Below are 24,373 nucleotides of genomic sequence, written 5' to 3' on the forward strand. Positions count from 1 at the left end.
ACTAATCTATGAGCCAACAATTGCAGTACTAGGTATTAATCCAATGGATATAGGTGTGTTGTTTCAAAGGGGCAAATGAGCCCCAAGGTTTATAGCAGTGCTATCGACAATAGCCAAAGTATGGAAAGAACCCAAACGTCCATCAACAGATGAATGGATAAATAAGATGCAGAATGTATACACACATACACACACACACACACACACACACACACACACACACACACACACACAAAGTATTACTTGGCAATCAAAAAGAATGAAATCTTACATTTGCAACTATGAGGACGGAACTAGAGGGTATTATGTTAAGCAAAATTAGTCAGAGAAAGACAGATATCATATGACTTCTCTCATATTAGGAATTTAAGATACAAAGCAGATGAACAAAACGGAAGGAAGCAAAAATAATATAAAAGCAAGGAGGGCAACAAAACTTAAGAGACTCTTAAATAGAGAAGACACACTAAGGATTGCTGGAGGGGAGGTGGTGAAGAGATGGGCTAAATGGATAAGGGACATTAGGAAGGACACTTGTTGGGGTGAGCACTGGGAGTTTNGCATATTAGGAATTTAAGATACAAAGCAGATGAACAAAACGGAAGGGAAGCAAAAATAATATAAAAGCAAGGAGGGCAACAAAACTTAAGAGACTCTTAAATAGAGAAGACACACTAAGGATTGCTGGAGGGGAGGTGGTGAAGAGATGGGCTAAATGGATAAGGGACATTAGGAAGGACACTTGTTGGGGTGAGCACTGGGAGTTTTACATAAGGGATGAATCACTGCATTCAACTCCAGAAATCATATATGTTAAGTAACTTGGATGTAAATTTAAAAAAAAAAGAAAAAAGAAAACAATTTCAACATGATGAGAAAAGACAACTAACAGACACTATGAATGAGTCGACAAAGATGGTAGAATTACCTGAAGGCAATTTTAATGAATCCATTATAAAAGTGCTTCAACCAGCAATTACAAACACACTTGAAACAAAGGATAAAATTAGAAAGTTTTGGTAAAATAGAAAGTCTCAGAAAAGAAACAAAGATACAAAGAAAAACCATATGGAAATTTTAGAACTAAAAAAATATAGTAGCCAAAAGCCTAAAGCAACTCATTGAAAGGAATGAAGAGCAGACTGGAGAAGACAGAGGAAAAATCTGTGAACTTGAAAAAAAATGATGCAAATGAGCTTATCTGCACAAGAGAGGGTTAAATAGGCTAGGGTGGGGGTGGGGAGAACTGAACAGAGACTCAGGGGCTTATGGGACTCTACCAAAAGCTCTATTATTCATGTCATCAGAGTCACAGGAAAAGAAGAGTGGGGCTGAAAGAGTATTCAAGAAATAATGGCTTATAATTTCCAACATTTGACAAAATGTAAATCTATTCATTCAAGAAGCGGAATGAACCCCACATGTGGAAAAACCCTAAGAAATCCATACCAAGGTACATCATAGATCATAGTCTAAAAACTAAAGAAAAAGTCTGGAAATAAACAAAAGACAAATGACACCTTACGTATACAATAGAATCAATTCAAACGACAGCAATTTCTCATCTGAAGCCAGGGAAATCAGAAGGAAGTGGCACATTTTTCAAGTGCCGAAAAGAACCATCAATCCCGAATTTTATATCCAGCAAAAATAGCCTTCAGGAACGTGCCAGCAAACCTACCCTGAAAGAATGGCTAAAGGTAGTTCTTGAAACAGAAAGGAAATGATAAAAGAAAAATACAACAGGAGAAAAGATCCAAATTTTTAAAGTAACAGAAAGAAATGGTCTCCAGTGGCTCTCAAAATAGAAATAAGTCACCTTCCTCAAGCCTCAAGGCTCTATAACTATCAACTCCCTTCTTCCTCTCTGGCCTCAGCTTCCTCCATCCTCTCCTCGGCTCATCATGCTCAGGTCTCACTGGCCTTTACTTCCTCAGGTTTACCAAGCTCCATCCTAACTCTGAGCCTTTGCTCAGGCTGTCCCCCCTGCCTCAAATGTTCCCCTTGGTCTAGCACGCCTCCTTCCTCCCAAACCACCCGTCATCCTCATAGAGGAACTTTCCAACCCCAAATCTCAGTATCTCCTGTAACTTCTTCCACTGCACCCTGTGCCTGTGTCCTTTAAAACATGTCACAGTATGGGGCGCCTGGGGGGCTCAGTCAGTTAAGCGTCTGACTTTGGCTCAGGTCATGATCTCGCAGTTCATGGGTTCGAGCCCCGTGTCGGGCTCTGTGCTGACAGCTTGGAGCCTGAAGCCTGCTTCAGATTCTGTGTCTCCCTCTCTCTCTGACCCTCCCTTGCTCACGCTGCCTCTCTCTCTCTCTCTCTCTCAGAAATAAATAAAACTAAAAAAAAAAGAAGTCACAATATATAGTCAAGAGCTCCTTTTTTAGTGTGTTTATCTGCTGTTCTGTTTTTTTGTTTTTGCTTTCAGAGAGGGAGAGAGTACCAGTGGGGGAGAAAGACAGAGACTTTCCCACAACCTTGGGGTCACGACCTGAGCCAAAAATCAAAAGTTGGACGATCCACCAACCGAGCCACCCAGGCACCCCATATCTGCTCTTCTGGACCATGTATGTACATGGGGGTAAGAATCCGCTTTTCCTGACTCCTCACTCTATAACTTGACATCTAGTAGCTGGCCGACTTTCAATGAATATTTGAATGAATGAAAGAAAGAATGAATGAATGAATCGATCAATCAACTAAAGGCAGGCGTCAGAGTCAGGTCTCTGGGAGACCTGCTGTCCTTGAAGATGATCTGTGTTGAGGTCAGCACTGTTCTTAGACCTCTGTTGCTACCGACACCAGACTCCAGTGACAATTTTTACTTGCTGAAAGAAATGGCCACATGGCTTCTGGAAGACACCAGACTCACCTGAGGTGCAGAAAGTGGAGCATGGGTTGGGCCAGTATTGTTTCATCCAGAGGGGGAGAACACCAGGCGTGCTCCACATGTGCAGGTAGGTGGAGATCCGGCTGGTCTGAATGGCCACCAGATTGCCACCAACACCTGGGAGGAGAAAGAGACGGGGTTTCCCCCGGTTTATGCCAGTTTCTAAGGTCCATCCCTAATTTTAAGTCTACTTCCTCCAGATAGCCTTCCTTGATCGATTCAGCACTTGATCTCTTTTCCTTCCCTCCCACTTTACCACAGAGTACGTCTGGCCCCAAGCAAGGGTAAACTGGACCTTGTGAGTGAAGTGCCAAGGTATTAACTCTATCACCTTGACATCTGCCTCTTATGGTGAAGGAAGTATGGCCGGCAAAGTAGGTTTACAATACAGATTTGTCGGGTAGAGGGAGGGAGAGGAGGAGGAAGTGATGGGAAGGTCTATTGGAGGCAATTTTTTTTTTTTTTTTTTTTAATGTTTTATTTATTTCTGAGAGAGAGACAGGCAGCGTGAGCAGGGGAGGGGCAGAGAGAGAGGGAGACACAGAATCCGAAGCAGCTCCAGGCTCTGAGCTGTCAGCACAGAGCCTGACGCGGGGCTCGGACCCACGAACCGTGAGATCATGACCTGAGCCGAAGTCGGACGCTTACCCGACTGAGCCACCCAGGCGCCCCCGGAGGAAATCTTGGTAAGCCCCTCAAGGCCACCGGAAGTGACCGGGATCTGATTATACACTGGAATATCTGAGAAAATGAAAGGATTTTTTCACCTGAGTTGGGAAGGAGGTGGATGAGGAAGTGGGTGACAGCAGCAAGCAAGGCAAGAAGGAAGAGCTAGGCGCCAGCCTGGGCCTTACCGCTGAGGCTCCCGGCTTCCGCAGGGAACGGACCGTGGCCAGATGACAAAGGCCACGCCGAGCTCTCTCTGCAGGGCCAGGATTTGGGGCTGACGGAGAAGGGGGCCTGTGGGCAGGCTGCCTGCATCTTAGTTTCTCAGCCCCCGGGGGATAACCCCCAGCTGGGCCAGATGTGCCCCGGTGCTCTCCACAGGTTGAGACCAGCAACCCTGGATGCAAAGGTCTGTGGGCAGAGGACGGCTGCACATATGTTTTGTTCAGTCCACGTGATTTAAAAAAAGAAGGGGGGTATTTAAAAATATAACTCAAATTAACTGTTAGCATTTACACGGATTGCTGGCTATTCCTAACAAGTCAGTTCTGGCAACTCCGGACCTCTGTCCAGGCAGCAAGTGGCTGGAGCTGAGCAGACAGCCTGGCCTGCTCCCCGCTGCTCCTTACTGCCCACCTAGTGTCATACTTGCTGAACTCATTCACCCTTCTCCTGTGGCCCCAGAGTCATCTGAGTTGGTGACATCCTAGGAAATATTTCTAAGCTCCAGCCTGTCCTCAACATGACCAGCTCCCTGTGTGAGGGGCAAGCCCTGCCTCTTCTGAGGGCACACCCGCTAAGGAGGCCCACTAACATGCGAGGAGTAATCACCTGGGTTCCCACGAAGTGGGGAGAGGGGGTGCCCGAAGCCTCCATAGCCTGTTTCTGCAGCCCCAGGACACCAGGGCCCTGGACCAAGCAAAGTGTGCGCAAAGCTACCACGTTTGGTTCCCTCCCTTCCTGTGAATGGTCAGTCCCATTCACAGATCCTTATCAGAAGCCAGCCACAAACCAACCTTTGTTTAAAAGAGCCCACAGGGTCTAACCCTAGAAGGGAAATCAGAGAAAGTTTGGGTGGAAAACGACAGGGAATGGAGGGGAGTCGGGCCAACCGGACAAACCCAAGTCCTGTCTGAGTGGCAGCTGCTTCTTGCCTCACCCAGAATGTAAACTCAATACTGTCACAGTCTTGCTTTTGAAGACGATAGAAATCCAGATTTTTATGTGCAAAAGTCTGAGTTTTAAATGTTATCAATGAGGGGCGCCTGGGTGGCTCAGTCGGTTAAGTGTCCGACTTCGGCTCAGGTCATGATCTCGCGGTTCATGATCTCGTGGTTCGAGTCCTGAGTAGGGCTCTGTGCTGACAGCTCAGAGCCTGGAGCCTGCTTCACATTCTGTGTCTCCCTCTCTCTCTGCCCCCTCCCCTGCTCACGCTCTCTCTCTCTCAGAAATAAATTAAACAGGGGCACCAGGGTGGCTCAGTCGGTTAAGCGTTCGACTTTGGCTCAGGTCATGATCTCACGGTTCGTGGGTTCGAGCCCTGCTTCGGGCTCTGTGCTGACTGCCAGCTCAGAGCTTGGAGCCTGTCTTCGGATTCTGTAACTCCCTCTTTCTCTGACCCTCCCCTGCTCACGCTGTCTAAATAAAGCATTAAAAATTTTTAAAAAAAGAAAGAAATTAAACATTAAAAAAATTTTTTTAAATGTTACCAATGAATCTAAATTTAAGAAACAAGTAAACGTTCAAACAAACCATGAGAAGCCAACACCCCAGTTCTGAAGGCCACGATCCTGTGCCAGGGAATCCTGGCTTAGCTGTGCCTTCAAGGCCTGGGATGTAGCTCTGTGGGACAGCTCAGGTCTCCGTGGCGATTGTGAGGACAAGACTGTGAGCTGGTAGAGCAGCGGGCAGGGCTTTCTCCCTGAGGGTCTCCTTCCGCATGAGGAAAACCAGCCCGGTAGTCCCCGCCCACAGCAACATAGCCATGGCTCAGGTTCCGGACTCTGCCCAGGCCTGGAGGCAGCCAAGCCCAGGGCTCCCAGGTGACGTGACCCTCGATACCTACCACATATGATGGGAGTAAATACGGCCATGCCTTGGTACTGTTTTTTAGACACGGTTTTGTTCAAGATGAGCCCTCCAAAACTGGGGAGAGAGCAGAAGGCAGTCAAATGATGAGTTGACCCTTGTAGGGGACCTGGTACAGCTCTGTACAAAATGTCTTATCAGGGGCGCCTGGGTGGCTCAGTCGGTTGAGCGTCCAACTTCCGCTTAGGTCATGATCTCGCTGTTCCCGAGTCCGGGCCCCACATCGGGCTCTGTGCTTACAGCTCAGAGCCTGGAGCCGGTTTTGGAATCTCTCTCTTTCTCTCTGCCCCTACACGTCTCATGCTCTGTCTCTTTCTCTCTCAAAAATATATAAACAATTAAAAAAACATTGTTTTTCAAAATGTCTTCTCAGTTTCCTTCCTAGCTTAGCAAACACTTTCCTGACCCCTGCTCAGAGTATCTGATATCCAAGCTGGTCTCCACAGCGTCCTCTGCGCCACACACATGGCTCTCCACCTCTCTTCTGAGCCTCGGCTGTTCCAGAAGGCCCATCAGATAAAACAAGTTACAGTAAAAACAAGTTACAAACTCCTCTGCAAGGCCACGAAGCTGGCTGGACTCTCCCACATGACAGCTCCTGTACCACCACTGAGCTGCTATTTTCCTGAGCAGAAAATGGAACCCGAACCCGCATGAATGTCCGCTCCTGCTGCTGCTTCTCAGAGATGCCGCAAAGGGCCTCGCTCCTACCGGGCCCTGGACTTAGCAAAGGCTGTCCTGCCCTATAGTCCTGGCAAGGTTGGATCAGTTTGCAAAAGGAGCCCAGGAGCCTTCTGGAAGCATAGACCACAACTGCTTCTCCTTGAGATTCAAAGTCAGGAACCCCAGAACGCATTCAGGTGGCCCTCATCCAGGTCTACTGACAGAAAGGGCTCTGAAGAGTGATATTCGAGGGTGGAAGACTCAGCTGAAGGTCTGAGCTCAGCTGAAGATCTGAGTGTGCTCAGCTGATGTTTCTGGATTCAGCTCTTCCTGGCTCTCTGGTGCTCCTGCAATTGCAAACAGGACTGCCTCCCGGAATAAATAAGGCCTATGGTTCTTGGTGAGAGGGAAGGAGATGAAGACAGACTCAACAACCAAAACTGGGGCTTCGTGAAGGAGCCCACAGCAACGATTCCCTCCAACCGTGATCAGCGAGAAGGTGATTTAAACCCAGATTTAAATCCTCCCTCCCAGAGGCTCGGTAGCTCTCAGGCTGCTCTCCCTGTCTGCAGACGCCAGGCAGGGGTGGCGTGGGGAGAAAAGGGGTGGTCGCAGGCCTCGCTCACGCTCACCTGCTGATGACCATCGCGAGGATGATTGGGAACCACCCGAACTTGAGGATCTTCATGCTGGGTGGGTTCTGCTTGACAATGAGGACCCAGAAGGGGATCAGGGCCGTGAAGCCGATACAGACCAGCGGTGTCAGGTATCGATTATCTGGGAGGAGAGAGGGTGGGGGTGTGTGTGTGTGCCAGGGCCCAGAGCCCAGGGGTCTGGGCTACAATGATGAGAGGCGGGCTTGGAGCTGAGGAGGCGCTTCTGTCCCCAGCAGCTTAGGGTGAACCAACCTGCCCTACCTCTCAAGATTGTTTTCCCATCTTATTAAGCCCCTGGCAGAGCTCCCCTTTGTCCTCAATTCCTGTCACAGCCCCCTTTACTTCTCCTTTGTGCTGTTTTCCTGACATATGTACCATCTTCCATCTCCTCCCACCTCAACCTTATTGTTATTATTAATGCTTGTATTTATGGGGTTGTGTCCACGGGCCAGCGTTGTGCCCAGCACCTCCCGACCACAAACTCATGTCGTGTTCTCCATTCCCCCTCAGACGGGCACAGGAGGGACTACAGCATGGAGAGGTGGCCCGCCAGGACCCGAGGCAGCAAGCAGACATCAGGGCCACAGCCAGAGTTGCTTAATGATGCCAATCCTGCTCCTGGCGGAGGCCAGCCCAAGGCGGCCTCCTCAGCACCCATGGGTCTCTCGGGACCCAGACCACAGCCACCTTTGCATCTACGCTTGTCCCTGTGTGATCTTCTCTGCTGGTTGGAGCCACAAAAATGGACACCTGACTGTTCGTGGAGCCAGGCCAGGGCCCCACACACCACCATTCCCTCTCTCTCCCTTCCGTGTGTCACCTTCCCAATGCACACCAAACAGGACACCAGCTTTCTCTAGAACTGTCCTCTCACCAGCAGCCCCACCTCCAGAGGACAGGCTCACGGTGGTACATGCACCTCTGCCAAGTGGACCCCATCGCTCACAGGTGTGCAGGGGGGTCTGTGCCCCACACCCCATTTCTCTGACCAGCATTATTGGGAGCAACCCCCCCCTCCCCATCCCGTCTTTCTCTGCTCTAAGCAATCATGGTCCATTCCTCTGCCACTGGGAGGCCCATCTCTTTGGCAGCTACATGGAAGCACAGGCCACAGGTGCCCAAGGTGGACCACAGGCAAAGTGCCTCATCGAGGAAGGGACCAGCCTCTTCGCCATCTCAGGAAGTTGAAGACAGGCCCGGGAAGCTCTAAGCAACTCTCGAAAGCTCTGGGAGGCAGCAGCCTACAGGGGTGCACCCTGCAGGACCTCTTCGCAGTCTGATTTTTCTAGAATGACCGAGGAACCCTGGCAGAGGCTCCACCTCCTATTTTCCCACCACCGTGACGAATACTTCCACCACACCTGGCTTGTGTTTGCAACTATACTGACCGGAGACACGTCCACAGATTCCAGGGACAGGCAACCCAACAACGATTCAACGGCTAGTAAGTTGTGTGTTGAAACGCGCACGATTTCAGTGAGGGCACAGTAGGGTGGAGAAGAAGGGTCTGGAAACACCAGTGACTCGTATTTGTTTTAGAAATAAAGCTCGATTAACCAACACATACATAAATCTTCTTGCTTTAAATTCAGTTTGGTTTGAAAATAAAATCAGGTCATCTTATCATTAGATCTTCATTGCCACTTAAAGGAACCTTGAGGATTCCCCAACCATTAAATAATATTGGTGGCAGGCATTTCCTGGGGTGACAAGGAGCCGGTCCCAGAGCTGAGAGGGAGAGGTTCTCAACGCCTGGACACTGAAAGTCACAGGTATTCTGTCAGTCCGCTTCAGCAGCCAGCAGGTAACTGCTGGGTGATCTGTCTCGGTCCGGAGTCCGCGTTCCCACGGGGCAACGATATGCCAGGGCTTCGTTGTGGCTGTGACTGTGTCTAGGCGTTTCCTCCATCTAAGTGTCACCGCATGCCCCACTGCTGCCCGCTGTCTTCTTCCCTGTCCTCTCTACTCACTGATGTCACCTGCCCCCAGGCACTCGGGGTTGTGACCATGCTGGGAATCAGCACCTATTATATCCAAGCCACTGTGGGCGGCCAGCGTAGGTGGCAAGTGAAAACTGTGACACTCAGAGCGGAACAGTCCGCGCCCGGGTAAGGGGTGTGCTGCCTGTCCCCACTGCCCAGGGCAGGAACATGCTCACTGTGATCCAGGGCAGACCAATGGTGACCCCTGGCGGAGTCAGAGCCTGTGGCCATGAGGGCCTGTCATACACTTGGCTGCTGACCAGGGCCCTGGGCCACCTTGTGAGGAGACTGGGGTTTCTACCTCACACCTGCAGGGAAAGCATATGCTGCTGACCGTGATTATGACAGTCCTCCTCGGGAGTCCCTTCCCAGGTGGCTTGCACGTGTCTGGTGTGACACATTTCTTACACGTGGAGGCTCTGTTAACCTATGAGGACGCAATGAAGCGACCAGGCCAGCCTCTGGCCCTCCCGGCCTCCCTGCACACCCTTGTTGGGAGAGCTTGCTGGGGGCCGACACTGGACCCAACCTTGCTGGTGGGCCCCTCCTCCCTGGGGCACCTCTTACCTTTGTGCTTATAGAAGAAGCTGCTGACAAAGGCCAGGATGGACAAAGTGATGAGGTCTCCCAGGCTGGCAGCAATGGGCGTGGCAATGTTGTCTGGGTTGACCCCAAGCTTCCGAGCGCCAATCACGATGCAGACCATCAACATTCCTGCGGGGAGGAGACAGAGGAAACTCACAGCACGGGCTGAGACGGTGGTCGGTGGCCGGGAGGCTGCTCAGTAAGGAGCCTCTATCCACGCAGCCCTAGCCTGGAGCTGTTTCCCAGCTGTGCTGAAGCCTGCGAAGGCTGCAGGGGGGTGGACCCTGTGAGTTGCGGGTGTGATGTTAAAGAGCAGCCTGAAAGCTTTGATGATACACTCAGACCCATGGGGGAGACGGCAGGGAGGTGGTTCCTGGGCTCCCAAACCAGAAACTACAGACGTGAAGCTCACAGCTCCTTCCTGCCAGGAAGGTGACTCCAAACTGCTGTGAGCAACCAGAGCCCCAGGGGCAGAGCCCAGCCTCTTGTGTCCATCGGGGTCCCCGGGGAAACAGGTGACCCAGTGGGATTAGCCACATGAGGGGTTTATTAGGGACAAAGCCTGTGAGGAGGAGTGCGGGGCCACGGGGATGCTGGGAGAGCCACAAAACGGCGTGCAGGTCACCCGCGGTGGGAGAGGGGTTGGGGGAGGCAGAGGAAGCACAGGCAGACTGCGGCGCGGCACTGTCAGCGGGTCCACATCTCTGGGGAACAGACCCATCTCAGGAGCCTGGCGGGGCCACCAGTGGGTGAAGGCAGCAGGTAGCCTCTGGCAGCGGGGAGTGGGCAGGGTTGTCAGGTCTCGCCCTGGAAACCTGAGAGGCACATTCCCGTGGCCATGACACCTCCCTGGGTCCTACTTTGTGTTCTGACTCTGTCCTGAGGGGACTATCACATGTAATCTGCCAGCCCTCGTCCACTGCCGAGGACTGAATCCAACAGCGTCTCGTATGGTCTTTAAGAAAACACTTCGTGGGCTCCGGGGTGGCTCAGTCGGTGAAGCGTCCAACTCTTGGTTTTGACTCAGGTCACGATCTCTTGGTTCGTGGGGTCGAGCCCAATGCCAGGCTCTTTGCTAACAGCATAGAGACTAGTTGAGATTCTCTCTCCCCCCCCCCACCCCTCCCCTGCTCACACACTCACTCATTCTTTCTCTCAAAATAAATAAATACACATTTTTTAAAAAGATACATTGTCACTTGGCTCTTGGTGTTTTAATACACTGCCCATTATTCTGCAACTCTAAATATAATTAGAATTATCACCTCAAGGCCATAGAAACACTGCCACCACTGGCCGCAAGTTTGTGCCCTATTCTGTGACCAGGTCATAGCTACTTTGTCTCTTTTGAAATGCCGGTTCTAAGCAAAGTTGAGTCTGCGTGGCTGGTGGTCTGGTGACAATCCCACAGGGACTACAAAGAAACCACCAGATTGAGAGCACTTATTAACACCCCACCACCACCACCACCTGACTTTATGGCAGTCGTGCTGAGGTCACACTATGCGCCGCGAGCCATGTTCCTCTAGTTCTACACACCTTTGGACAACTAAGTTTATGTCCATGCTGCTGAGCTTTGCCCCTCATCTATGCCTCACTTTCCTCATCTAGAAAATGAAGAGCTAGGAATGACATTCTCTTTTTTTTCTTTAATTTTTTTGATGTTTTATTTATTTCTGAGAGAGACAGAAAGAGAGCACGCAAGCATGAGCAGGGGAGGGTCAGAGAGAGAGGGAGATACAGAATCCGAAACAGGCCCCAGGCTCTGAGCTAGCTGTTAGCAGAGCCCGATGCTGGGCTCGAACCCACGAACAGTGAGATCATGACCTGAGCTGAAGTCGGATGTTTTACCGACTGAGCCACCCAGGTGCTCCAGGAATGACATTCTCTACAAGACTCCACAGGCACAGGACTGGCCTCCGGAATCATCTGAGTGTGTTGTTTTCAGAGGAGCCTTCATGTCAAGTATCTCTTAGGCTCTATTTCTCCACAAGGTGCGGCATACTCATTCTGCTCTTCCTGGGTCAGACTGAGTGATGGTGCCCTAGCCCCTGGCCCCTGTGCACAAGCACAGGTACACCACCAGGAGCAAACAGTCTGCCCGGGGGAGGGTGGTTTGTGAATTTACTCCTGGGTTTCTGCTCTCTTACCTTCCATCTCGATTATGTACACTAGCACGGGAAGGCAGAGAAACCACCAAATAACCCGCCACATTATCCTTACAGAGAGCTGAGCTCAAAGGTGTTTCGTGAGCAGTCGGAGAGAGGACAGAAGGGTCAATGCAAATCCAATTCATAGTTCACGCTCATTCCTTCTTGCACGTGCACATGGTTGGCGGGAGACACTCAGACCCGCAGCCCAGAAGAGAACCATGATGAAGTCCGTTCATCGAGCAAATGCTTAGAAGCTCGTAATATGCCTATTTTAGGTGCCGAAAAAACCATCAGGCTCTGAGCTCCTACAGTAAATGCTTGTTGGGTGGAGGGTCAGGGAGCGCACAAGTCAGTGAACGAGCATTTGAAGTAAAAAAAACAGGACATGAAAAGAAAGCAGGAGTGTGAATGGGGAGGTGACGTTAGAGAGCTGAACAGAGAGGCCTCAGAAAGGAGACACTTGGCACTTGGCTGAAATTCTCTCTGGGCTCGCATACTGATGTCTCACCCCCAAACCAGAACATACACATCACCAAACAGGCAGTCACTCACCAGTGCATCCCCTGCAGTGCACCAGGGCCTGGCGCACAGCAGGCACTCAGTAAGCGCTGAGTGATGAGCGAATGGGGGACATGCTATGGTAGCTGCACGGCATCTGTGGTTGTCCGTGACATGGGAGGGCTCCCTGAAGACAGGCTTGTCTGTTACTGCTTGTGTCTTTCACCTTCTGCAGACGTGGAGGAAGCGTGTGATGCACTCCAGAATAGGGGAAGCCCTAATCTAACTGGGGCCCTCTCTGAGGAGCTAACATTCTAGCAAAGAGGTGACATAGAACCTGAATGAAGAAAATGCAGTGGATAATTGCAGATTTTTACAAGTGCTCAATAAGGAAAACAGGTGCACGGTGCAGAGGAGCGTGGTGGCGGCTGGGGAGAAGAGTGGAGGGCCGAACTTGAATGAGTCAGAAAAGACCTCTCTGCAGACACGAAATTGAGGCTAACGCCGGAGCCCTGGCCCCCACCGGGACTGCAGATGGCAGAGTCTCCCGCAGGCCCGTTCACAAGCTGCGCTCAAGGACATTTAAAGACTGACTGACCGAGTGAACGAATGGATGGAGGATGGATGAACAGACGAATGCGTCTACTGAGCAAAAGCCAGTTCCCTGAACAAGCGGAGGGGAGAGAAGTGGAGGCAGCGCTCCGACACAGACACACTGCCTGGGAAGAGACTCATCGCCCTCCTTGCCCGTTCATCAGGAGGGGCTTTGGGCCCCAACAGGCTCTCCCCCACCTTCTGGTTGGACAGGTGAGACCCCACCACCACTGCGCCCATCTTCCACATCTCAAGGAATTGAAACACAAAGAGCGAGAGCAGAGCTGAGGAACGGAGCATGGAGAGAGCCGGGGCGGGGCGTGGTCACTGGGGGCACAGCTCACCTAAGGCAAACGCCGCGAGGAAGGCGGTGATGACGCTGCTGGCACACAGCAACTCCGCCTTCACAAAGTCTAACTCCTCCCTAGATGCGGCGCCCAGCAGCAGGGCAGCCCCAGCAGCCAGCAGCCCCACCACGGTGGCCTGCACCTGTCAGGGAGGAAATCAGAAACGTGAGGTAAGGTGCCTCCGACCACCGTCGCTCCTCCCTGCCTTTCACTCCGCCTCCTCTCTGACCCCGAGGTCACCCCAACCTCCTTCCCTCACCCTAAAATCTGCCAACAGCCTCTCCGACCTGGAAAAAACAAACACGTCGCTTCATTCCAACACCCCTGAAAACTACATTTTTCTCATTCTGCAATCCGTTCAATGCCATCTTCCATCGTGAAATCTCCATCTCCTACTCAGCCCTTGGCCAAAGACCACCGGTCTCTCGCTCGTGGCTCCTCTCACTGGTCTGGGCAAAAGTGCCCTGTAACCTCCAGCTGCTCAGACAAGCAACTTCCCCTGCAGTGTGGAAACACCCCAGGATCCACAGCTATGCCTCGGAAGCCTCTCTGCACACTTTTGTCTCTTTCCCTGCCCTTGACGATGGTGCCCCTCTTTCTCTACAGTCTCCTCCATCCCAGATGCAGGTCCCATCTCATCTCAGCGGGGACACCCCTCTGCTGCTCATGCAGGCCAGTTCCATGAGCTTCCCCAGATCTGAGGGTCAACACGGGCATGTGATCAGTACCATTGGCCCTTGAGTAACACAGGCGATAGGGGCACCGACACCATGTAAATTGAAACCCTGTGTATAAATGGGGACTCCCTCAAAACTTCACTAACAGCCTACTGTTGACTAGAAGCCTCACCCATTACACAGAGTCGAGTCACACATATTTTGTACGTTATAGCATATACTGTATTCTCATCATAAAGTAAGCTAGAGAAAAGAAAATTAAGAAAATCATCAGGAGTCATACACGTACAGCACTGTATTTATAGAAACAACTCTGCATGTAAGTGGACCCACGCGGTTCAAACCCGTGCTGTTCAAGGATCAACTGTAGTTCAAACGTCTCAACGGAAACATGCTGTGTTATTAAAGAAGCCTAAGGAAACACTGAGCTCTACCGTATATATGAATGGGAAATGCTCCCCACGTAATTCCAGTCAAAGTCCCAAAAGACTTTTCGTGGCACTTGACAACTCATCTTAAGTTCCACAAAGAGGAGTAGATGTGCAAGAACAGCTAAGACACCTTGAGAAAAAAGATCAAGATGCAGTATGGGCACATTCAGTATCAATATGTAGTTTTAAGGCTATAGTAATTAAAACAGGGTACTATTGGCACAAAAACAGACAAATAGATCATCAGGACAGACTGGAGTCCAGGAATGCCATTAAGAATAGATGAAAATTTAGGGGCACCTGGGTGGCTCAGTCGGTTGAGCGTCTGACTTCGGCTCAGGTCATGATCTCAAGGTTCATGAGTTCGAGTCCTGCAGTGGGCTCTGCGCTGTCAGTGCAGAGCCTGCTTGGGACTCTCTCTCTCCCTCTCTCTCTGCCCCTTCCCTGCTCGCTCACGCGCTCTCTCTCAAAAATAAATAAACATTAAATAAAGTTTTAAAAATGTAAAAGGTTGACAATATAAAATACACATTGACAAATATGTGGGAAAATGGTTCTCATATACATAGATGGTGGTAAAATTAGTACAGGAATTCTGCAAGGAAACTTGGCTACAATTTAGGCATATCCCTTATGATCCAGCATTGTCCCTGTAAAACATTTGCACATGTGAACAAAGAACCAGGTAATAATGAGAAGAATGACTGGAGATGACATTTCCTGAGTGCTTACTATCTGCTATTCTAAGTAATTTCCGTTCATTAAGTCGTTCTTAAAAGTACAAGTTACAGAATTATGAGTTCAGTAGGATACTTTTTATGGTTAAAAAGCACAGAAAGGCAGGGACACCTGGCTGGCTCAGTTGGAAGGGCATGTGACTCTTGACCTCAGGGTCCTGCGTTTAAGCCCCAGGTTGGGTGTAGAGATTACTTAAATAACAAAATATTTAAAAAAACACACACACAGAAAGTCATATCATACATTGTCTATGGAAATATACACCTATATGGCAAATGAAAAAGTAGTTTAGAAGAATACTTTCAATGCTGGTGAGGTTATGGAGAAGCTAATAATTGAAACATTAACACTGTGCTATTATTTTTAAAAATTTTTTTGAATGTTTATTTTTGAGACAGAGAGAGACAGAGCATGAGTCGGGGAGGGGCAGAGAGAGAGGGAGACACAGAATCCAAAACAGGCCTCAGGCTCTGAGCTATCAGCACAGAGCCCGACACAGGGCTCGAACCCACCAACCGTGAGATCATGACCTGAGCCGAAGGCAGACGTTCAACCGACTGAGCCCCCCAGGTGCTCCAACTGGTGCTATTATTTAATACTAAGGATTGAAACATTTTATAATCCTTTTGAGAAAAATCTAGAGCTTTAAATTGTTCATACGTGGTGAACTTGTAGGAAGTTCTCTTCAGAAATTCGTGCAAAAGGAGAACAATGTCATTGTGGTGTAATCCACTGAGTTGAAGCCTACAAACAATTGCAGGTGCACCCATGTAGTGAAGGTCGAATGAGGTGGGATGGGGCTGAATTTGGAGTGTGTGCAACAGCTCTACTGGACCAGCTTCTAGTGGTTGCACTTGAATCTTACCGGTTGAGTTCATGGGCCCTACCAGTTGTTAAAAATCACTCTTGGGTATATTTTAAATATCATTCTTGGGTATATTCGTGATAGAATATGCAGTTATTAAAAGCTCAATTATGAAATTTATTTTACCATGTATGATTCAACGTTAAGCGCCTTGGGAAATGGAGGAGACAAAACTATATCTATGCTATGACCCGGAATGTGCCAAGGCGGTGCCTGGCTCAGAGCAGGACTTAATAAATCTTGCTTGAGAACTGATCACCTGATCATCTGGAAATGTGCATGCATACAGACAAGGCTTTGGTGACTTGTAGCTGAGGCACTTATTACCTGCCCCTTGCTAGACTCTCTGTTAAGAGCATTACGAGCATCTTTTTTAAGCTCCAAAGTTCTTCAGCCACAGGCCACGGTCCTGGCCCACATAACTCGGCTCGAGTGGAGAAGGCAGACATGTAAACCCAGAAGTGTAACCGGGGCAGCTGCAGCAGCATGTGCAAGGCCCCAAAGAGTACCTGGTGTTAGGCTGGAACTGAGACCTGGTTGGAGCTTCACTGCCGGAAGAACAAGAAGAGACAGGACATTCCAAGGATTGGGAACCACATATACAAAGGCAGCAGGTGTGGGGGACATGAGGCTGCGGGGTTGGGGGTGGGGGGGCAGAATCAGACCAGAGTACCTCTGGGCTGAGCCCACACTTGGACAAGAAAAACCAACAAAGGAGCTTCAGGAGGAGGCATCCTGATCGGCTTTAGGATTCAGAAAAGGTCACTCAGTTGGCCATGTAAAGGGGAGCGGAGGGGAAGGAGCCTGGGGCAATGAAGAGGTTTAGAGTCAGTGAGGCAGGAGACCGAGAGAGCAAGGCAAGGAGAAGCAGCAGCAGGGATGGATTCAAGTACAGCTCAGAGGCAGACTCCTCAGTGACTGGTCCTAAGGATGAGGAGCAGAGATACTGAGGGAGACTCGGTCCTGGGCTTGGTTAATAGGAAGACTCCTCACGAGGCACAGCTACCACGATTGGGAGATTCCCACGTGCTGGCCAAGGGCCATGGCCTTACATGACTGAAACCTCGCAACAGTCCATCGCACAGATAAGGTGAGGTGACACGGCTCGACCCCCCAGCATGAGTTTTCAACCATGAAACTCTTCGGGGTTGGGGACTTCACAAGAGGTGAGTGTGAGGACATAAGGTGATGAGGCCCGACATGGCAAAGGTGGTTCAGGGATGCTTCTGGGAGGGGCAGACGGAGATGCCCAGCAGAGAGCCAGAAACTGGCTCTGGAACCCAAGGGAGAGGGTAAGTGGGTACATCTTCCTACTCTGATGGACACGGAGATGGAGCTAAGCGAGTCTTGTGTGGCCTGCCCAAGGCCAATCTGTTGATAAATGACAGGCTTAACACCAGGCCTGTCTGATCTCGAAGTCTAGGTGTTTCGTGCAGCCACAGGCTGCCCCAGCCAGAAAAGCCCAGAAGGTTCTGGATAAAACCACTTCCTCTCTTGCCCTGAGCCAATCTCTTCCCAGTCTCCCCCTGCCCAGGGCTTCCTGACTTTGTAATACTCTGAGACTCCTAGGATGAAAACTTGGCCCAACTAGGGTCTATTAGAAGGAGGTAGAAGTTGGGTCTATTAGAAGGAGGTAGAAGTTGGGACAAGCATGACGCCTTGAAGGGACGAAGGCATGGGGGTTGGAGGGTGTCCTGCAAAAGCTAAGAAGGCACAGGTTGAGAGGCGGGGGTGGGGCCAAGAAGGAACTTCCAGGCAGGAAGAATCTCCAGAAAGTATAAGCAGGATCATACGCACGAGGCAATCAGAGGGTACACGAATTAGGATGGTGACCTTGGCAAGCACAGTTTGAGTCAAGACAGTGGGAAGAGAAGGCAGTTAGCCCTGTCCACACTATGAGAAGCAGGAGTGAGGAAGTATAGGTGAATCTTCCGATAAGTCTGTCTTATTGAAGGAGGTAGAGAAGCTGGAGGGACCATGGGTTCCAAGAAGAAACATCTACTTTGCGGTGCCGGTGCCTGTAGTTGGGCTGAGCCTCGAGCTACCACATGAGTGTTGTCTGGGGGGTAGGAGTGGGCGAGGGGCCTGTTCCCAAAGCTCAGCCCAGAGTACAGGGACCAGGGCTCCCTGACTCTTCGCTCTTCCTACGGGGGGGCAGGCCTGACTGCAGATTCAAAGCAGGGAGGAGATTAATCGACTGGACAAGAGGAGAGTTACCTGAATGAGGGCGAGGTTGCTGCTGATAATTCTGCGCTGCTCCTGGGGGTCATCAATTTGTCCAGTGTTGGCCTAGGATGGAAAGAAAAGGGCAAAGGGTAAGTCTGGCTGGGCAAAAAGCCAGGCCACGCCTTCCTGGGAAAGGCGATCTCTCAGGAGAAGAATCAGCAAATACCATTTCATTAACACCACAACAAATTATTCTGCCCAACTTTCAAAACTGATGTGGGGTGTTAAGGTAAGACACAAATGCCTTTGAGAATAAGAGGTTGTCATGGACTACCTCTCCCCTACTCACGTATGCGAACATACCACCTCTCCCCTACACAAGTATGCGAACATACATAGAGTTAAGTGTCACTGACAATTTCAGAGCCACCTTTCAAGCTTGTCCATGGACAGCAGGGGAGGCACTCCGCTGAGAAGCTGGCTTGTGTCCTCAGCCGGGTGTTCAGCCATATTCTCCAACACCTGCAATCCCTTTTCTCCCTAACAGCAAGTCACATATCAGATGACCGCTAACCACCTCGACCTCACTTCTGCAAATCATCCCATTTAAGAAATGCTAAAGTCGGGGCGCCTGGGTGGCTTAGTCGGTTAAGCGTCCGACTTTCGCTTCGGTCATGATCTCGCGGTTCGTGGGTTCGTGCCCCACGTCGGGCTCTGTGCTGACTGCCAGCTCAGAGCCTGGAGCCTGTTTCAGAGTCTGTGACTCCCTCTCTCTCTGACCCTCCCCTGCTCACGCTGTCTCTCTCTCTCTCCTAGAAATAAATAAAAACATAAAAAAAAATGCTAAAGTCCTTCTTCTCTTAGGATAAAAAAACAAGATTAGAAATACAATTCCCTCCTTTAAAAAACCTTCTAAAAAATCGGCTTCTAACTTCATAGCATTTGCCAGCAAAATTCAAGATGTAGATAAGAAAAGGTTTCAAGCAAATATATTTTTCTACGTCCTTTGTAATTAGTTCAGGAACTCCAAAGACAAAATAAAATCACTTGTCATTTTCAAATAAGGGGAAGCCTTTCAGCATGATGGACACCTCAAACGCAGCACATGTGTCATGGAGCCCAAGTGACTCTGACTTCACACGAGTGGACTAGTACCCACCTTGGGAGTAGCCACAGGGACAGGAACTAAGGTGGAACAGAGCACAGCCACACACCCTTGCCCACATATTAACACGCAAGCCACCTGCCAACTCCAACCCTGATACTCATCAGATAAGGGGGTGCTGCTGGCCCATGAACCCTGAGTATGAATGACAACGTCATTCCTTCCTCAATACATTATATGTCCAACCTGAGGCTGAACCGGAAAGGGAGTGATGCCGAGATGTAGCAGGAGGGCCGGAGGGCTGGGGAGCCTGCAGAGCTCAGAGAGATGAGAGAGGAGGAGCCCCAGAAGGAAGGAAGCTGTGAGAAGGGGTGGGACACTAAGGAAATAGGATTTCAGAGTGTGTGAGAGCATTTCAAAGCTGGGGGACGGGCCTGGGCCGCTGAGGCGGAATGGAGGGGAAGGTCACTGGAGTGGAAGCCACCTCAAGCCCAGGAAGCTTGGGTTTGGGATGAGTTATCGACGTGGATCCTGCGATATTCCAGGATGGTGCTGGGATTTGGCGTGAAGATGACGAGCTGGCCCATTTCCCAGTGCGGAACCGGCCACGCCAGCAGGATAAACCACAGGGAGGGGCACTCAGGAGCAGGTCCCCGTCAAGGCGGATGGACACCGCTTTGCCCTGGCATGGTGGCCCCCGAGACAGCAAGGTAAGACCTGGAGAAACAAAGTCAGTCCAAGCACAGGCTCGGTGCCTTTTTGCTAAGGATGCAAAGAGAACATCAGTGGGAAGATGGGGCGTCTATTATAGAGACTGACCTAGATTCATCTCAGCGGGAGAGGTTCGGGGAGGCCCTTCCCAAGTGTGCACTTGGACCACACACACTTGAATACTTTAAAAAGTCTTTCAATGTCTTACAAGTATAGATCGCTTATGTGAAATCCTATGGGGTCATATCTCAGTTCTAGATTTTCTAAGCCTTTCCTTACTGGTTGCACCAAACAGGCTGCTTTCACGGATTCAGACTGTGATGATGACCTATCCTCCAGGCACCCCTCTGGGTCAGGGTCGTACCTGGAAGGCTGACCCATATAGCTACGTATACAGGCTCCCTTGCCCTATTGATTCTGGTGGGTTTTGGCCAGTGGGCAGCCACGGGAAGTCACCAGAGGGACAGTGAGAGCGAGGGTGGCGTACGTGCACCTCCGCACCCTTCCCACTGCCCGTGTGGCTGCGCTCCTCCATGCAGATCTGCAGCGCCAGCCAGAGGCCCTCTCCTCCATCTCCCCCAGGTTCTGAGAATCGTCCCCACCCACACGCATGCTCTTGCCCCTTTAGGCCTAGACTGATCATCACTTCCTGCTGTGGCCAGTCCTGGGGTGATTCACCGCCCCTTTGTGGTTTCCCATAAGCCTGCACACAACTTGGTCAACGCTTCAGCAAAACCCTGCTCAATTCCCATCTGTATGTGCAGTTTGGGAGTTCAAGCCCTGCACGGGGCTCTGCTCTGACAGTGCAGACCCTGCTTGCTTGGGATCCTCGCTCTTCCTCTCCCTCTCTCTGCCCCTGTCCTGCTCGCTCATGCTCGCTCTCAAAATAAATAAATAAACCTTAAAAAAATAAAATAAGGGGTGCCTGGGTGGCTTAGTCGGTTAAGCGTCCGACTTNTATATATAAAAAATATAATAAAATAAAAATAGGGAAAACACTAAATACTGGGAAGGGTGGGGAAAAACTGGGTATGTCAAAAACTGCTGGCAGGAATTGACAAAATTTCTGGCAGTTTCTCTAAAACCTAAACAAACACTGTACTGCTCAGCAATTTCACTCCCAAGCATTCATCCCCGAAAAATGAAAATCCTGTATACGAATTTTCACAACAGCTTTATGTGTGATAACCTCAAACTGAAAACAACTAGAATGTCCTCCAGTAGGTGAATGGTTAAACTGATATATCCATACCATGGAGTCCTACTCAGCCATTAACAACACAAACTACTGATACACACAATAAACTAAACCACTTGGATAGAACTCAAGGACATTACACTGCATACAACAGCCCATCTCAAATGACAAAAACTTAAAAGGTGGAAAACAGATAAGGGGTTGCTGGGGATTAGGGCAATGACTTTAAAGGGGGAGCCTGGGAGAGGTCTTTATGGTGAGAAACATTTCTGTTTCTTGACAGTGGCGATGATCACACAAATCCACACGTGATAAAATGACAGAGAACTCTATACATACACAGTGCCAATGTCAATTTCCCACTTTCAGTAATGAACTATAATTATGTAAGATGCAAACAATGAGGGAAAGTAGGAGAAGAATATTCAGGTCGTCTATGTACTATCTTTGCAATTTCCTATAAATCTAGAGTTGCTTGAAAATCAAAAGTAGAGGGGCACGTGGGTGGCTCAGTCGGTTGGGCGGCCGACTTCAGCTCAGGTCATGATCTCACGGTTCGTGGGTTTAAGCCCCGCATCGGGCTCTGTGCTGAGAGCTAGCTCAGAGCCCGGAGCCTGTTTCAGATTCTGTGTCTCCCTTTCTCTCTGACCCTCCCCTTCTCACACCGTCTCTCTCTCTCAGAAATAAATGAAAAAATGTTTAAAAAAATTAAAAAAAGAAAAAGTAGAAACAAAGCTATGGTAGGACAACCTTGTAGTATTTCTGGATAACATCTCTGTTTCTTTAGGATAAACACCAGAAACAAATTTCTGGGGTAAATAAAAAGCTTACATATAATTGTGGCTTTGTAAGTTGCTCTTCCGAAAGACTGTACCAAATTACACCTGCCAACGTCAGAGTCTGAAATATTCCACATTATTTACAACAGTGGACATTCACAATCACATTCATCTGACCCAACTTGATCGGAAATAAAATAGTATTGGTGAATGAACATCCACTGATGACTACTAGTATGATTGAGATTTTTTTCTATATTGATTTTGTAGCCTTATTTATTTGTGAGCATGGATTTGGGATTCATGTTTTCTTCATTCTGATTTGAAGGGTTTATCTTCCTATTGATATGTAAGAGCCACGTGGATACTTGTGGATACAAACTCTGTTAGTTTTATATACAATTTTTTTCCCCTGTGAGTTATTCCCTATTTAAATTTATGCAAGGAAATTGTGATGTAGAATTATATCCCTCCAAAAGATGTTGAAGTCCTAACCCCACTACCTCAGCATATGACTTTATTTGCAAACAAGGTCGCCATATGATATAATTAGTTTAGGTGAGGTTATCCTAGAGCAAGGTGGTCACCTAGCCCAGTAAGATTGGTGTCCTTATAGAAAAAGAGGGAAATTTGGAGGCTTGGGTGACTCGGTTGAGTGTCTGACTCTTGATTGTGGCTCAGGCCATGAACCCAGAGTTATGGGATTGAGCCCCTCATTAGGATTCTCTCTCTCTCTCTCTAAAAATAAGGGGGGGGGGGCGGTGATTTGGATACAGACAAGAACACAGGCAGACGGCCATGTGACGAAAGCAGAGATCGGGGGGACATGTCTGAAGCTAAGGAATGCTGAAATTTTCCAGCAAAGCATTAGAAGCAGGCAGAGAGGCCTGGATCAGATTCTCTCCTTCACGGTCCTCAGCAGGAAGGAACCCTAACACCCTGATGTGGACTTGCAGCCCTCAAAACTGGGAGACAATACATTTCTGTTGTTTACGCCACTCAGTTTGTGATGTTCCATTATGGCAGCCCTAGGGAAAAAAAATACCATAGTTTCCAATTTGATTGAGACAAGTCCATTGTCTTTCCTTTATGGCTTTTGCATTTGTTCTTAAAAGCACTTCCTATCACCAGATTCTAAAAGAAAAAAAGTAAGGGTGTGTTTTTCTGGTATCATGCTTCGCTTTAAATTATTCAATCTGCTTTACATGTTGATGTTTGACATAAGATCAGGAAAACTTAATTATAAACAACCAATGATCTTAGCACCATTTAGCAAAAATCCATCCCTTTTCACTGGTATCAAATGCTGGTATTCAGAGAGAGACAAATAGCTTGACTTCACTCATATGGTGAATTTAAGAAACACAACAGATGAACATAAGGGGAGGAAAAATAAGACAAAAACAGAGATGGAGGAAAACCAGAAGAGACTTTTAAATACAAAGAACAACTGAGGGTTGATGGAGGTGGGTGGGGGTGGGGTGAATGGGGGATGGGCATGGCGGAGAGCATCTGTTGGGATGAGCACTGGCTGTTACGTGTAAGGGATGAATCACGGGGATCTACTCCTGAAACCAATACTACACTGTAAGTAACTAACTAGAATTTAAAATTTTCTCTTTTACATTTATTTATTTTTGAGAGACAGTGGGACAGAACATGAGTGGAGAAAGGTCAGAGAGAGAAGACAGAGAATGTGAAGCAGGCTCCAGGCTCTGAGCTGGCAGCACAGACCCCCATGCAGGGCTCGAACCCACCAACCATGAGGTCATGACCTGAGCCCCAGTCAGACACTTAAGCAACTGAGCCACCCTGCTGTCCCTTAACGAATTTGAATTTAAATAATTTTTTAAACCCAGTATTCAATAGATTCTATTTGCACACATCTGAGCTTGTGTCTGGATGTTCCGTGATTTCTCAACTGACACCGATTGTAAACTAGTTTTTTTTATAGCATTTATGATACATTTTAAAATATGAAAAACAAAGTTCACTATTAATATCCTTTTTCTTTTTCCTATCGATATTTTCTTGGCTCTTCTCACTCACTCATTCCTACAGATGAACTTTCAAATAATACTGTCAAATGTTCCTCGAACTCCCTCTGGCACACGGATAGCAAATGCATTAATTTTATAAACTAAAGGAAAATTGGTAACTTCACGACATTGACTAACCCAATTCAGGAACTCCATCTCTCTCTCTCTCTCAATTTATATATCCCTTTACAGAGTATTATGATTTTATTTCTATAGGTCTCGAACATTTCTGAGGCTTCATTCCAAAGATGTTTTAAAATTAGTGAATGGTTTTCGTTTATATACATAAATATATAAATGTAATATATATTTATTAGATTTTCATTTATATTTATTAGGTTTTCATTTATAAATACATAGTATATTTATTAAATAAATATAACAAATTTAAATATATTAAACATTTAATATAAATATTAAATAAATTTAAATATAGTATTTAATAAATATTATATATAATATTTGATAAATATTAAATATATTTAATAATATATAAATATTAAATAAATATATATATATGGAGAATGGGGGGGGG

General features: G+C 48.5%; 1 protein-coding gene across 9 annotated transcripts in view; it reads right to left on the bottom strand.

Annotated features, from left to right (window-relative positions):
- SLC41A3 (solute carrier family 41 member 3) overlaps positions 1 to 24,373 on the bottom strand; it is a 78,494-nt gene that overhangs the window by 7,596 nt on the left and 46,525 nt on the right. For all 9 annotated transcript variants that reach the window (XM_077780847.1, XM_077780850.1, XM_077780848.1 and 6 more), the window contains 6 exons: positions 18,058 to 18,129; positions 13,127 to 13,271; positions 9,520 to 9,666; positions 6,947 to 7,091; positions 5,629 to 5,708; positions 2,880 to 3,014 (listed from right to left, as the gene is read on the bottom strand). In XM_077780847.1, coding sequence (XP_077636973.1) covers positions 2,880 to 3,014; positions 5,629 to 5,708; positions 6,947 to 7,091; positions 9,520 to 9,666; positions 13,127 to 13,271; positions 18,058 to 18,129 — 724 coding nt within the window. The remainder of the gene's footprint in view (positions 1 to 2,879; positions 3,015 to 5,628; positions 5,709 to 6,946; positions 7,092 to 9,519; positions 9,667 to 13,126; positions 13,272 to 18,057; positions 18,130 to 24,373) is intronic.

Source organism: Crocuta crocuta, unplaced genomic scaffold (assembly GCF_008692635.1).
Source record: "Crocuta crocuta isolate KB4526 unplaced genomic scaffold, BGI_CrCroc_1.0 scaffold299, whole genome shotgun sequence".
Taxonomy (NCBI): Eukaryota; Metazoa; Chordata; class Mammalia; order Carnivora; family Hyaenidae; genus Crocuta; species Crocuta crocuta.